The following is a 14,837-nucleotide window of genomic DNA, read 5'->3' as shown; positions in this document are numbered from 1 at the left end:
GCTGCTTATTTGCGATGTGAATATTAGTCAGCAGGGTGAGCGGGAAGCATTGCTGGCAGAGAAATTAAAGAAGTCTGCAGCAAAGGTCACCCCGATAACTGTACCCTGACCTTGGGCACCTGCCCCCTGTAAATTCATCGCTTCATTAGAAACAGGCCCGAGGAGGCAAAGTCTCCTTCTCCTTCTCCTTCTCCTTCTCCTTCTCCTTCTCCTTCTCCTTCTCCTTCTCCTTCTCCTTCTCCTTCTCCTTCTCCTTCTCCTTCTCCTTCTCCTTCTCCTTCTCCTTCTCCTTCTCCTTCTCCTTCCTCTCCTTCTCCTTCTCCTTTTTCTCCTCTTTTCTCCTCCTTCTTCTCCTTCTTCTTCTTCTCCTTCTTCTCCTCATCCTTCTTCTCCACTTTCTCTTCCTCCTCCTCTTCCTTTGCCCCTTTCTCCTCCTTCTCCTTTGCTCCTTCTCCCTTTGCTCCATTTTCTCCTTTTCTCCTTCTTCTCATTTTCTCATTTTCCCTCTCTGATTTTCACCTTCTTCTCTCCTCCTCCCTCCTCTCCCCATCCCCTCCCAGTGTCAGCACCCAGCAGGAGGACCCGTGGGTGCCTGCAGCCCCGGACACCCCTTTCCCTGCCACCCATGGGCCATCTTCAGGGCTGGGGACATGTTATGGGGTGCTGCTGTGTGCCGCGGGGGGAGTGCACGGGGAGGGGAAGGGGCCAGGCCACAGCTCAGCTGTTCCCTGCCTCGGTGAGGAGGAAGCCGGGGGCGGGAGGCAGCCCGGGTTTCCCTGCGGGGCCGAGATGGGCACGTTTCATTTCCACCCCAACCCCTGCCGCGTGTGGCGGAGGACGAGACAGCACCGTGGGGAAGGAAGCGCAGCGAGAGCCGGGGCTGCGCGGCATGGCACGGGGCACGCGGCACGGGCAGGGGGCCCGCTGCCTCGCCATGGCTCCCGGCGCCTCGAGGACCACGCGGGGCAACGTGGACGTGGCCCTGGCCGGCCTCTGCGTCCTGCTGCTGTGCTGCAGCCCTGTGCTGGCCGGCTGCCACCGGGGTAGGTAGAAAACCCAAAGGTTTTGGGTACGGAAGCAAGGGGAATGGGGGGAGCTCGCGGGAGGAATGGGGTTAAAGGATGGAGAAAAGGGCCAGGTGCTGAGGCTGTGGTGCTGGTGGTGCTGGAGCCCTGCTGTGTGCGTGCCGACCACGGTTGGGGCTTGGTGTTGGAGGTTTGGGTTTGTCAGGTGCTGGGGTTTCCTGCTCTGGCTTTCATGCCCCCGTGCTTCACCTCCTGGGGTGGGCTTGATCCTCACCGAGGCAGGCTCCTGCCTCTGGTTTTGCTCGGGGTGAAATTTCGGGAGAGAAAGGCAGGTGGAGAGGGTGAGTGGGTGAGTCTGGGTAGGGCAAGGAAGAATCCTGATGAAGCCAGGTCCCTGCTTTGGTGGCATCGTTTTTTTTTTATGTCCCAGTGGTGAACACGGGGCTGGAAGCCCTTCGTGGGACCCTCCCCAGGCACCGATCGCAGCTGGTGCTGGGAAGAGGCAGGGATACCTGTAAAACCAGCCCCTGCTCAGGACATCCTCCGAGCAGTTCATTCATTGCTGACAGTGGCGCTCGGTAGGAAGCACAGCCCTGAGCCTGCTGAATATTTCCTGTTAAATGCAAGAAACTAAGAATACTGCGACAATTAAAACTCTCGGCATAGGCACTGTCACAGCAAACGCTGCCCGCTGGGAGCTGGAGCAGTTCCCTCTCTCCATCCTCCCGTCTGGTATCGTTTCTCATTTTTTTCAGTCCAGTTTTTCAGCTAATCCTGTAATCAAGGAACTGTCCTGGTACCTTCTCTGCTTGGTGAGCCTGTTTGTATGTACTGGCCTCAGGCCAATGCTGAAGGGCGAGGGGGCACTTTCTGATCCTGCCTCCGAGTCCAGGGGCTGGTATTGGTGCTGGTTTCTGAAAAATGGGAAGTTAAATTTCACCAATGGTTTGGATCACGTGTGGTCAGAAAGCCTACATGATTTTTTTTTTCCTTTTCTTTTCTGCTTTTTTTTTTTGCTCTGAACCCAATATAATACAGCAGCTACCTGTCCCTGCTTGGTCTGCTTGTCCATGCCAGGACATCACCTGTTCCAGTGGCTCAAGCAGCCAAAGTGAGAGGCAGGCAGAGAGTCCGATGGGCAGGCTCAGTATTGCTAATTCTTGCTAATTAGGGGCTTGCTGGGGGACAAGAGGGCACTGCTGGGGCTCTGCAGACCTGGCTTTGCTCAGGAGGTGGTGGAAGGTGCCTGGCCCATGCCTACAGCCCTGCTGGGACTGGGTGGGCAGAACTGAGGTGCCCCAAACGGGAATCCAGTCCTTCTTCTCGCTTTTGGAGGTGATACCAGCTGGAGGAAGGGTGAAACCCAACGTTAACACCGAGCATGGATTTAATAGCAGTAATAATATGCCTCTCCTCCCTGAAGTCTGTTTTCTCTGGTGCAAAAGCTCCTGTGGGTTCATTGTAGGGGGCTCTGCTGAGACCACTTGGCGCAGGTCACAGGGCTGGGCTCGTGAGCAGATTTTCACAAATCCCCTTTGTGAATCTGGCCTTCAGGAGCTGAGGGTGGGACAGCTGAAAAGCGAGCGGGGACTCTGGCACACGAGGCAGAAGCACGAGGGGCATGGGTTACCATCACCTCCGTGTGGGATGGGAGCTGCAGGGGGCTCTCACCCGTTTTGCAGCCCAGGCTCCCGCGAAGGGCACGTCTGCTTCTGCTGCCCAGGTGCCCGCTGTCGCCGTGTCATTTCCCTGCTTCTTCTCTCCCCAACAGTGACCTTCTCCCCAGCCACGTTAACTCGCCCCGCAGGCGGCTCAGCCACCTTCTTCTGCAACATCTCCATAGAGAACAATTCCAGCCTGGAGTACAATCTCAACTGGTACAAGGAGACCAACCACAGCGATCCCCAAAAAATTGCTCAGATCAGCCGGAGCATCCCTCAGACAAAGACGGAGAAGTACCTGCTCTCCAACCACACTCCTGTCTTCAAGATCGAGATCCTGAACCTCCACCAGAATGACTCGGGCTCCTACTACTGCGGGCTGATCGCCTTCTTCCAGCCCAATAAAGTGGAGGAGAGCAACCGGTCCCACCTGGTGGTCACAGGTCAGCCAAAGGGGACAGGCCATCGGTGTCACCCAGCAGTGCCACCCCAGAGGGTAGAGACTGGGTTGGATGGCGAGGGGATGGGGACTCCTGGATTTGTTCTTGGTGAGAGCCCTGTGGGGCTTTGCACGTGTCAGCTATGGAGTGATGTCCTCCCTCTGCCCTGCTCCCTGCTCCAGGGGCATGCTGGTGGCATCTCAGCTGCAGTGCCTGCCAAGGGGCTCTGTCCCAGAGATGGAGAAACCCCATGCCTGGTGAAATGTACGGCCCCAGGCAGGCAGCACCCTCCTGGGGAGGACCTGGTGTGGGTCAGGAGAGCACAACCCTGCCCTTTACTCGTACTATTGAGGTCCGGGACACAGCAGGCTGTCCTTTCCCTGAGCACACTGCAGCTGGATCTGGCCCCGAGGCAGGAGGTCTCCGTCCCCAAGGATGCTCTGGGGAGGAACGAGTCCTCACTGATGGCATTCTCTTTAACAAAAAGGGGAAAAAATGGCAAAAGTTAGTCTTCTTACACAGCTCCTGCCAGCGTGAGCTGGCCCCAAGATGAGGAGGTGTCTGAGATGCTTGGGGGAGCTGTGTTCTCCTTGGGAATGGGGATCGGGTCCTGCTGTGAGACTGCCTGCGGGTGTCCTGGCCCCTACACCCTCACTGTCAGCCCGTGTGGGATCATCTTCACCACCCGCAATGAGGAGGAGTGGGACGTGGCCAAAAGACCCCCCACATCAGCCCAAATTGAGGGCCCTGGAGGGATGGCGGGGCTGTGGCAGCCAGCCTGGAACCGAGCCCTTTCTGGGGACACCCCCTGTGCTCCCCCGTTACCATTCACAGAGATCTTATGCTCCTGACCTGCTGGCTTTTGTCACGGTTCTTGCAGCAGCCCCTGAGAAGATAAACACCACTGAGGAGCCCGGCGTGGAGGACAGCAGCCCCCCAAGCCACATCAAGGCCGTGATCCTGGGCGTCCTGCTGCTGGGCTGTGCGGTCGTGCTGGTGGTCCTCGGCTACTGCATCATCACCTACAGGAGAGGAGGTGAGGAGCCCGGGGACCCCGCTCGCCGTGCCGAGGGACCTGGGGGTGTGCTAGGGGACCCGGGGGGTGATGCTCCTTCAGCAAACCCAGCTGGGACCTGGGGGCAGATGGATAGGTGGGGTGCACGTGGGCTGGTTTGCCGTGCCCAAACTCAAGCGTGGCTTGTCCCCGCGGGGCAGGCATCTCCGTGCTGATGGGACAAGGGTGCTCAGGGCCCCGCTCGCCCCCCAGCCCACGTGCTGCGGCTCTGCACCTCTCCTTGGAGCACTGCCTAAGGACCCGAGGGGACTGGCGAGTCCCAGCGCAGCAGCGTGGCGAGGCTGGGTCAGCCCCAGCTGCTCACACTGCCTTGGCACACGAGCATCTGCTAACCAAACGTGTTACTTTGCAGATGTGCAGAAACCACCAAGTGAAAACGCTGCGGAGGTGAGTTCTCCGCCTCCGACAGCCCGCCGTGCTGCGGGGGAGCGGCGCTGGGTGCGGGAGCGGAGGGCACGGGGCCTCCCTTTATCAGGCTTCTCGCTTCCCCTATCTCCTCTGGCACTGCACGATCTCTCCTGCACCGCTACGGCTGCTCTTCTGCACCTGCAGCACGGCCCCATCGCGAAATCAAAAAACCGCCTGAGGCAGGACAGGGGCCTCTCTAGTCCAACCCTTGCTCAAAGCAAGGTTTTATCTGATGGGGAATTGTGTTGCTGTGAATAATGGGAGACACTCCCACCCCGTACCCCCCTCTTGCTGCAGCTTGGCTTGTTCCCTCTCTTCCTTTTGCTGGGCACTGCCTGCAGTGTCTGTCTTCCTCCAAGCCCGTCAGGTAGCTGAGGGCAGCCTTCACTCTCCCCTCTCTGGGCTGAGCAGTTGCAGCCCCAAGCTCACCCTGTGCCACTGGTGCCCATGGAGAGGTGGGAAAAGGGACCCTGACCTGCCTGCGGGTGACCCCAAGGCTCAGGGTCTGGTTTCCCTGCACAAATGCCACCCCAGGTCTGTACGTCCTTCCCGTCTGCACTGCTCTTGCCCTCCTGGGATGCTCGTTCTGGCACTTGCTGTACAAAGGGACTCGTGCTGGGAATGAACGGTGCCTCTGGACAGGGGATGAATTATCCCAATGGGGTGTCCTTCCTCTGCAGAAGGAAGAGAAGCCCCCCGTGGTGTCCGTGTCCACCGTGGACTACGGCGTGCTGGAGTTTCAGTGGGACCCGCACACCCAGCTGCCTCCTGAGACCCGTCCGGACGACCAGACCGAGTATGCCACCATCATCTTCCCCGAGGAGAAACCTGTCACGCCCGAGCGGGGCAAGAGGCACCTGGATGAGAGGACGTGGCAGCCGCCGTCACAGCCCTGCTGAGGGCCGGGCTGGCCCCAAAGCCACATGTGTGCGCTGAGCAGAGCGATGGAGGTGCTGCTGCTGCGGTTCGTGTCGGACAGCGCTGGCTGTGCTGGTGTCACGGCCACGGGACAGGCACCGAGGGACAGGGACAGGTCCCTGCTGGCCTGGTGCTGGGCTCCAGGTGCCTCCGTACACAGGGCAGGATGGGACCGAGCAGCGATGCCAACGGGTCTGTGCTGAGGGATGGTCTCTCATCATCAGTCTCCCACCTCTCCCCGGGGATATCTGCATCCAACCCTGCCGGCAAAGCAGGGCTTTGGGACAGGCTCCAGAGCGAGAACAGGGGCAGTGCTGGGAGCTGCCACCCCGCGGGAGCAACATCCCCACCCCAGGGTCTGTGCCAGCTCGGGGCAGGGACTTCTGCACGTACTGCTATTTATCGAGCCCCTGGGAAGCTGGCGTGTGCTATCAGACACTTCCCTCCTCCGCGGGGACGAGGGGCTCTGCTGGGCATCCCGGGACAAGGACGCTGTGCCTGGTGGGAGCCAGATCCGGCTGTGGGGGCGAATAAAGGGTTTGGCGCCCAGGCTGTTTGCTGACTCGTGGTGGCAGGCGCGTGGGCAGGCAAATAACAGCTCCTGGCAGCACGCAGGTGAGAGCCGGGAGGCGGCGGTGTCTGTTGTGGTTCCTGGGCCCCTCCGCGCGATAAGCAAGCCGCTCTTCCATGAAGTTGCTCTTAATAATTTAGAGAACGAGCTGCTCCCTGCTTCCCACCCCTGCCTGGGCTGGGCCTGGGTGCAGACGGGGCTGGGGCAGCCACAAAAAATAAAAAACCCACTCCCCTCTCTGGGCTCAGCTTGGGTTTTCTGCCTACCCAGCTGGGGACAAGGTGCTGGGGACTGGCTGCCACCATGCAGGGTGATGCTCATGGTGTGGTGCCTGGCACAGCCCAGCTGCAAAGCTGTCTCCAAACTTCCATTTTTCCCTTGAAAGCAGTGCCAGGGATGTGCAGCCCAGCCAAAAGCTTACAGAAACCAAAAGAGAAAGCAGCAACAGTCGCTAGAGACTGGAGAAGCCCTGGTGAGAAGCAGGCTTGGAGGCAGCAGCGTCCTGCTGGGAGACCATGAAACCCCAAGCAAACAAAGGGCCATTTGCATACTGCACGTCGTGGCACTGTCAGCAACTTTCTTTTCCCATTACCGCAGCTAAAAGTAGCATAGTCTTGAGACACCAGGCACCGTGGTCTGTGCCCTCTGGGGGCTGTGACATCCACAAGAAGCCTCCAGAGAAGATCATATGGGATGAGCATCCATCCAGGGTGGCCTACATCCTTTCCTAGGGCAGGGTCATGGACGTGGCAGCCCCGCTCAGTCCCCTGACCCTCTGCAAGCTCCCCTGGGGCAGTGGCACATCTCACCCCACGTTTACACACATCACAGTGCAGCTCAGTCCATCCGGACTCGGTGCAAGGAGCAGCTCCGCTCCTCGCCCTGCAGCAGCGCCGCGCTGCCCCAGCAGCGCAATGGTCGTGCAGGAGGCAGCTGCAGCAAACAAGAAGTGGGAGCTCAGTCAGCAGTTTTGGTTCTGCCTTTCCCGTAAGAGTGCACGCAGGAGGGTGGGCCCTGCTTCATTTTTTCCACCCTGCCTCTTTGGGCAGCAGGGGTGCCAGTCACGCCGTGGGGACTCAGCACTTAATGAAAACCCCAGCGAACACCCGAGCCACGGCAGTGCCTGCGCCCCTCGGGGCACCCAGCAGCCTGGCCACCACCCCGTGCCTCGCAGGGAGCAAGGCAGCGCGGCTGGGGACATTTGGGGTGCGTGGTGGGGATGCCCCAGGCACCATCTCCCACCCCTGTTTGCAGGGCAGGGTGCTGGTGCTGGCCCAACAGGACCGGGCTCCCGGAGTGGCTGCTTCTTGCTGGGTGAGCTCCAAGCAGGGGGCAGGCTTCAGGTCCCCAGCTGAGCATCCCTGGGCCGAGCAGTGCCCTGCTCCAAGCTGGAGGCTCTTTCCATCTGCCCAAACTGCTACATCTTTCCACGCAAGCCAGATCAGCCACTATTTTGATTTTCCCTCCAGCTTGGTGATGGTAGCCCCATCTTTCTGGAGTCACTGCGTGGCACCTGAAGCCATCTGTTTTGTCTCCCACCCTGAGAGGTCCCCAGTTCTGGCTTTCCCAGCCCCACCATTCCAAGTCCCTCCTTCCCAGCCCCTCTCTCTGTGTCAGAGCCCTCCTGCTTTTGCCCACCTCCGCACCAGCTGGCATTGGCACTGACTTGGCACCCCTTTTCTCTGCTCCGAATTGAGCAGGGACCCCAGCAACTCACGTCCACCTCTATTAAGGTTTGCATCAGGTTTTCTAGAGGGGCTGAGTTGACACCCTCAAGGACTGGTGCCCTGCAGGTACTTTAACTCTCCCTGCCCACACCAAGCTTGGGTTGTGATGGGTCAGGAAGTTTTGGGGGATTTGGCAAATTCTGGCCTTTCTGCCATAGCTGCTTTGCATTGCTGCGAAGAGGAACGATTTTAATGGTCCTCTGTTTAGGCTGCAGAAAAAAGCTTGCTACAGAGCAGCTAGCAAGGCCCCCCAAAAACCTCCCTCTGGTTTTGAGCTCACTCACTCCAGCGTTGTGGCCACCAGAGCTCACCCACACCCTGCAGCCGTGCCCCCAGCCAGCCCTGGTGCTGCGCAGGACCAGGTGCAGCTGGGGTGGCTGCAGCCACCGCCACGTTTCCTGGTCTCTTGGGCCTGCCACAGCAGCCACTTCCAACCACGGCCACCGCACACTTCCTCAGGGCAGCAGGGGCTGTCACTAGCATCGCTGCTGAAGTGCTTTGTCAGCATCTCAGGTGCATCCAGAGAGCAGGGCTCGCCCCAGCTCCAGTCCCACGGCTGGGGGAGCGGGCAGGTCCCCTGGGAGACCTCCAAGATCTGGAGCTGCTCCCCATCAGCACACACAAGAAGCTTCACGTGCAATGAAGTGCCTGAGCAAGCAAACGCCCCAGCAGAGCTGTCTGAACCCCGACTGTAGCTCCTTATGTAGCCCAGCTGTGGTCAGAGGTGATTGGGAACATGTGAGTCCCTTAAAGATGCCCTAGCCCAAAGGCTGGGTTTTGAGGAAGTGGGCAGGAAGATGGAGAGGAAATCCTCTGCTGCTGCTTGCAGGAGTGTCTTCAAGGAGAGCCATGCCATGAAACATCAAAGCACTGTTCCTGCAAAATAGGGCATTGCACTTGTAGGGGGAAGAAGGGACAGTAAGGCATTAAGGTCACTTACGAGCAAGCAGTGTCCTGGTCACTTACAAGCGCAGAGAGCTGGGAGGTTTCAGAGCAGTGTTTTGGTTTTTGGAAGGGCTGGGCTGCAGGGGGATAGGTGTGCGTGTTGCTGGCCCCTGGGTTATGAGGTGGTGATCTCTGGGTGGGACTGGCCCCCCGGGTGTGGTGGCATGGGAGCATCTCCATGGCCTTGTCTGGCTGGGAGAGCGGCTGTCATTTCTGGGGGCAAGGAGCTGAGGTGGGATGCATGCTGCAGGTGGTCAGATGTGCTGCTGGGCAGGTTGCCTGGACCCCTAACCAAAGCCCATCTACACCACCCCGGTGTGTCCTGATGGGTCCGGACCCACAGCATCTCCTCCGTCCCATCCCACCGAGAGCCCTGCCTGCGACTGAGAGTGCTGGAGGCTTGCCGAACATCTGCGTTTCCTCCTCCTGCCCTCATTTTGCTTTCTCTAGTTTTGCTTTGAGTCGGCTCCATGGTTTCTCCTTCTCTCTCTTCCTCCCTTGGGAGGGATGTGCTGCTGGAGGGGCTGGCCGGCTGAGCAGTGCTGAGCCCTGCGCCCAGGAACAAACCCACTGCCACCGCACCAGGCACAGCCTCCTCGGGGGGGGCTGAGCCCTCTCCTTACACCAGGGGGACCACCATGGGGCCATCAGACCAACGGGGCACCAAAACCCACTTGAGGTGGTACCTGATGGTGTTTCCTCAGCTGGTTCCTCCCGTGTATCTCTCCCCACTGCTCAGCATCCCTCTCCATCCCAGAAGGCTGGGGGCAAGGGGACAATGTCCAGCCCAGCTCAGGCATGTCCTCATTTCCTTGGGATCTGATTCTCCATGCCTCAAATCCGTTCTGGGACAGACCTGCCTTCTCTAAGGGCTCAGCCGTGAAGGTAGCCCAGCCTGGAAGGGATGCTGGTCCCTAGAGGACGTGGGCCTCGCCGTGACGGGGTCACAAGCAGTGACACCAGTGCAAACTTGGTGTGGGGGACAGGGACACGGGGAGCTGGCATGGTGCTGGCTCCCAGGAGGGTACGGATGCCAAACTCGCCATCTGCATCAAGGAAAGGGAAAAAAGAGGATCCAGGAAGCTACAGATGAGTCAGCCTCTGTACCCGGAAAACCGCTGGAACAAATTAGTAAGGCCACCAAGCGGTAAACACTGAGAGGGCAGCACTGGGACTGAGAACGTAGATTTAGCAGGAACAAATTGTGTCAAACCAACCTAATGCTCTTTTCATTAGGGTGACGAGCTGGGTGGTGCAAGGAAACTGGGAGTGATGCTATCTTTGTGCAGTGTGTTATGTTAGGTTCTCGTAAGCAAATTAGGGAAATGGGAAATTCTCCCACTGTGGGTGGACTGCTACCTGAGAAGCTATATCCCCAAAAGAGTTATCAATAGCTCGTGATGGCAGGCTCTTCAGATAGGGTTTCTCTGGGGAAGGGAAGCGCATGGCCCGAGTGAAGGCAGTCTGCTATTTAGGGAGGCTGTGGAGGCCATCAGGGAAGAGGGTTAGAAACCAAATCCACAGGTGAGCTGGAGAAAGGAGCAAAAATACCCTGAAAAAAATGTTGGCACAGCAAGAGCTGGAAGGGGAGGAGAGGAAGGTATCCACCTTCCTCCTCACACCCCAGCTCACCTGGGGGTGGGAACTGAAGCCAAAAATAAATTTGGGCTGTGTGAATGTGGCAGGGAAAGCACCTTGCGGGCTGTGTCTCATCTTCTCCTTCACCCATCCCGTGGAGGAGTCAGGGCTGGAGCTCCGGGATGGAGAGGGCTTGTGGGGTCCGGCCCCGTGGTGGGATGGGGCTAGTGCCCATTGCCCATCGAGGCCATGCTGGGGGTCCTGTGGGACCTTTTTTTTTTTTTTTTTTTTTTTTTTTTCCAGGCAGGTGCCGGTAAGCATCAGGGCGCTAGGGCAGCGCCGAGAGGTGTGCGCCGAGTGGAACAGGACGTCAAAGCAGTTTCAGCTCTGTGGGTGGTTCTGGGAAAGTCCCTTCAGTGCCGGCAAGCACCGGGCTCTGACAGAGGGAGCAGCGCCCGGCTCCTCGCAGAGAGGAGCTCGAGGGCTCGGCGCCCTGAGTCGAGATCTGAGTCGTGTTGCCGTGACGCAGCGGGGCAGGCTTTCCATGACAGCGGGGTTTTGGAGGCACCCGGCCCCCCGAGCCCGAGGGGCGGCAGGGAGAGCGGGAGCAATGCTGGCATCCCTGGAGCCTCCCCTTTTCTTTTTCCTTGCATTCATCCCCCAGGATAAATCTCAGCCCCGAAAGCAGAGGGGCTGAGGGGGTGGGCAGGTGCTGCAGGGTGGTGGCCCTGTCCCTGCTGCCCTGTTGCTGGTGGCTCTCTGTGTCAGAGCGATGCCAGGCACTGCAGGATGCCAGCGGGTCCCCGTGGCAAGGCTCTTGGGTCCCATCTGCAGGTTAGGGCTTTGCTAGCTCTCCATAAGGATCCTGAAAACTCCGGCTTGGCTCCTCTGCCTGCAGGAAAACCTCTGTTCCTCCCTCCTAGCCCTGCTCCAGATGACAGGGTGGCGTTGCTGTAAAGGGTGGAAGGACCTCAAAATGAGGAAAAAGCAGGCACAGGAGGCAGTGTGCCAGCAGGGAACCCTGCTGCTTCTCCAGCCTCTGGAGGAGAAGCTGGGCATTGTCCTGGGGAGCTGCTGCACGCCACACCTGGTGAGGGGCTATAGCCACTGTGCTCAAACCACGGTGGCCCGCATGGCCTTTTTTAGGCACCCAACACGATTTGCTGCTGTAATTTTCCCCGGTGGCTGCATCCTTGGTGGTGCCCTGAAAGGCTGGGCACTCTGGGGAGTTCTGTGCCCTCGCTGTGCACAGGATGGTCTCCTTTGGATCCTTCAGGCCGGACGAGATGGTTTTGCTTCGAGGTGGCTCCACCAGGCTGCAGATCTTCCCCCAGCGCCTCTCTCAAGACCAGATGCCATTCAGCCCTTTATCTGCCCATCCTGCGTGGCTCCGGGTGGGATGCCCAGCGATGGGGGAGGCAGGGGGTTGCCAGCAGCCCCGGCCCTGCTGCTTTCACCTCCCGCGGCGCTCTCGGCACAGAGCTCACCTCCCCACTTTCGGTTTTATGTGCGGTGCCATCATCCCCGACTTTCCACTCTGCGGTTTCATGTCAGGCTTTTTCTGCTCGAGTTGGCTGAAAGTTGTTAAAAACACCCCATGTTTGGTGGCAGCTATCGAGAGAGATAAGTGTACCTGGGGTTTTGTCAGCTGCTGAGCTCTGCATTTTCGGTGGGTTTTGCTTCCATTATTCCTATGCTGGGCAAAATCTCTGCTGATTCTGCCCCATTGCTCTGATATTGGTGGTCCTGGCCAGCACAGGGGTTCTGCATTTTGAGCCTCTCTGCATACAGACAGTGATGACAGCTTCAGCAGGGGTGGGATTTTGCCCCGTGCCCAAGTCTTGCATGCAAAACGCATTGGGGACACCTGCCTTGTCTTTGCTTTGGGGGACTTTTCACCTGTCCAGATGTGGCACAGCGTCAGCAGAACCAGGGAAACGGGAGTTGGGATGGGGTGGTGCTGCTCACGCGGGAGCAAAGGTTCCCCTCTCCAGGCAACAGGATGTGACTTTGCACCCACGAGGGAGTGAAGAACGGTGTGGGGCACAGTGAGCTGCACACGTATCAGCGCCCAGAAGCTGCAAGCTTGGCCTCGGCCACCGCCACTTCCCCAGCTCCAGGCAGGACCATGAGGACATGGCAGAAGATTTTTGCACAGAAGGTTGCGGACATGCACGTGAAGGAGCCGTGGACGCTTCAGGAGGATGACAGCCTGCAGGTGCACAGCCCTAAGCACGGCCGGAGGGAGTATTTGCAGAACCATGCAGCTGGGAGGTAGGGGCTGCTGACTTGGTCCCCTTCAGACCACCACTGCTGTCCTCCCCAGAAAGCCTCCTGCTGCCTCAGGCTGCAGCAGGGTGACCCCGGCCTTGGCAGAGGGGTGCAGAGCCCTTTGCCACAGCACCCTGCAGCCTGGGAGGGAGGAGGGGATGCAGAGGGGGGTGCTGGGCTGCCAGCCCCCGTACATGTGAAAGATGAGGAGCTGCAGGTTTCTCCCCTTTTGACTACTGAAGACATCTCCTCACCTGCCCTGCGGCCTCCACCCACACCTTCCTTCTATTTTGCTTCTTTTTCGACTTCCCCTGCCCCTTGTTGATGCTGGCTTTCCGCTGAGATGTGCTGCAACAGCACGGGCTGGGGGCCGGAGCCCCAAATGGAGCCGGTGCCGGATGCTTCCCTCCCCCAGGGCCCCTGCTCGGGGTGGCAGGGTCCAGATGGGTGCGGGCACCAGGCTGGTCCTAAAATCTGGCCAGCCCCCAGCTCACCTGTGCTGAGCTACCCAGGCTGGTGTCAGGCCCACAGGGGAGGACAGGCCATGGGTGTCCTTGCGTGAAGCTCGTCCCTCAGCCCCGACTGCCCTGGTCCCTACTGATGGCGTGGGGAGCCGCTGGGCTGCAGCAGGGAGCCAGGGATGAGCTGGTGTCCCCTGTGCCCCGGCAGGTTCCAGTGCTCCCAGTGCTTACACGAGTGGTCCTCAGCCAAGGTGCACATCCTCTTCCACATGCGCCGGGGCAAGGTGAGGATGCGAATCTTCCGGCAGGCCTGCCGGCGCTGCCTCAGCCCCCAGCTGGAGGAGCCCAGTTTCAGCCAGGAGAACCTGGAGAGGATCCTGCACAACCTGGTGCTTCAGATCCTCAAGGACTTCTACAAGGTGCCCGTGCAGCTCTCTGACCTCCTGGAAGTGGTGGTGGACTCGGTGCTGGTGGGGCCGCACGACAGCAGCCGCTGCGAGGGCTGCCGGCTTGGGGTTTGCTCCAAGCCACGAGTGGCCCCGAAGCCACCAGCCTGGAAGCCCAGGAGGCACGTGGACACGGCCACGAGCCCTCCACGCCAGCTCCTCAGCAGCGGCTTTCCCTGGAAATGTTGCTTTGTGCTCCTCTTTGTATGTGTTGTGGCAGTGGTCCTCTTCATCCTCTTGTATTTCACCTTGAAGTAGTGGGAGCTGGGGCTGGCAAACGGGAGCCAGGGTGATGGCTGTCGGGGTGGGGACGATGAAGGTGGTGGATGGAAATTTGGGTGCCCAGGGCCATCCCTTTTCCTCATCTTGGTGAAGTTTCCCCAGCACACAGGGGTCTGGGACGGCCACCACCACCATGCTTGGGGACCTCAGTCCCAGCTCAGGGGAGCCCGGCAGGTCTGATGGCTTTTTGTGGGACACATTCTGCACGAGGATGACCCCCAGCTCCCCCACACAAAGGATGGAGTGTACATGCAAGAATAAACCAGCTCTTTGTCCTCAGCCCGAGGATGCATTTGTGCTTTTTTAATTTCTCCAAAGCCTTTTCTGGGTATGTGTGACCAGCTCAGCTGGAAGCAGCTCTTAGGAGACACATCCCATTGCTCTGCTGGCTCAGCCTTAGTGAAGATGGGGACCCAAGGCAGCCGAAGGGCACCTGGAACTGAAGGTTTGCAGCAAATGCACCAGGAGCCAGCAGCACCTGCCCGATCCATACCACACGGGTGGATTGGTGACTTTGTGCCTCGCTCTCCCCATCTGTAAAATGGACCCCAGCCGTGCCGTGGTCATCCCCCTTATTCCTTCCAGCTTTCCACTGCCCTGGAGACAGATGCCGTGGGGCCAGGCAGGGAACCTGAGTGTCCCCAGGTTGCTGCAGCAACAGGGATGTAGGTGATGATGTGGCTTTGTGCTTCTCTTCCTGCAGCGCCCAGTGCTGCCCCATCCCACCACCGGGGCTCTCCTCTCTTTCAGCTTTGGTGATCCCAATGTGAGCACTTTTAGAGCTCAGCCCAGGCCATCGGCCTCTTCCACAGCCACCTGGACCAGGCTGAGGTGCGGGTCTGGGTGCAGATGAGGACCTTCAAGCAGTGTGTGTGTCCCTGAGCCTCCACGGACCAGAGCTGCACTGCTTATTCACCTCTGCCCTTCTCTCTGGGGTTTTCTCTATCCCACCAGCTCTCTCTCCCTTTCCCCAACCCTTTCCTCATCGGCTGCCTCCCACAGCCCCAGCGCCAGCAGATGGAGCTGCGA

General features: G+C 59.3%; 2 protein-coding genes across 2 annotated transcripts; both read left to right on the top strand.

Moving 5' to 3' along the window:
- The first annotated feature begins 934 nt into the window (after window positions 1-934).
- PDCD1 (programmed cell death 1) lies at window positions 935-5,508 on the top strand. The gene is made up of 5 exons (XM_035545095.1): window positions 935-1,043; window positions 2,797-3,129; window positions 4,007-4,162; window positions 4,554-4,588; window positions 5,290-5,508. Exons 1-5 carry the CDS (start codon window positions 935-937, stop codon window positions 5,506-5,508), a joined length of 852 nt encoding a protein of 283 aa, XP_035400988.1.
- A 7,010-nt stretch (window positions 5,509-12,518) lies between these two features.
- LOC118247184 (receptor-transporting protein 3-like) lies at window positions 12,519-13,784 on the top strand. Its single transcript, XM_035544958.2, has 2 exons — window positions 12,519-12,622; window positions 13,289-13,784. The coding sequence occupies exons 1-2, from the start codon at window positions 12,519-12,521 to the stop codon at window positions 13,782-13,784; spliced, it is 600 nt and encodes a 199-aa protein (XP_035400851.2).
- The last annotated feature ends 1,053 nt before the right edge of the window (window positions 13,785-14,837 follow it).

The sequence above is a fragment of the Cygnus atratus genome, chromosome 9, assembly GCF_013377495.2.
Source record: "Cygnus atratus isolate AKBS03 ecotype Queensland, Australia chromosome 9, CAtr_DNAZoo_HiC_assembly, whole genome shotgun sequence".
NCBI lineage: Eukaryota > Metazoa > Chordata > Aves > Anseriformes > Anatidae > Cygnus > Cygnus atratus.
The sequence above is the reverse complement of the archived record's forward strand: the minus strand, read 5'-3'. Positions and strand labels throughout refer to the sequence as shown.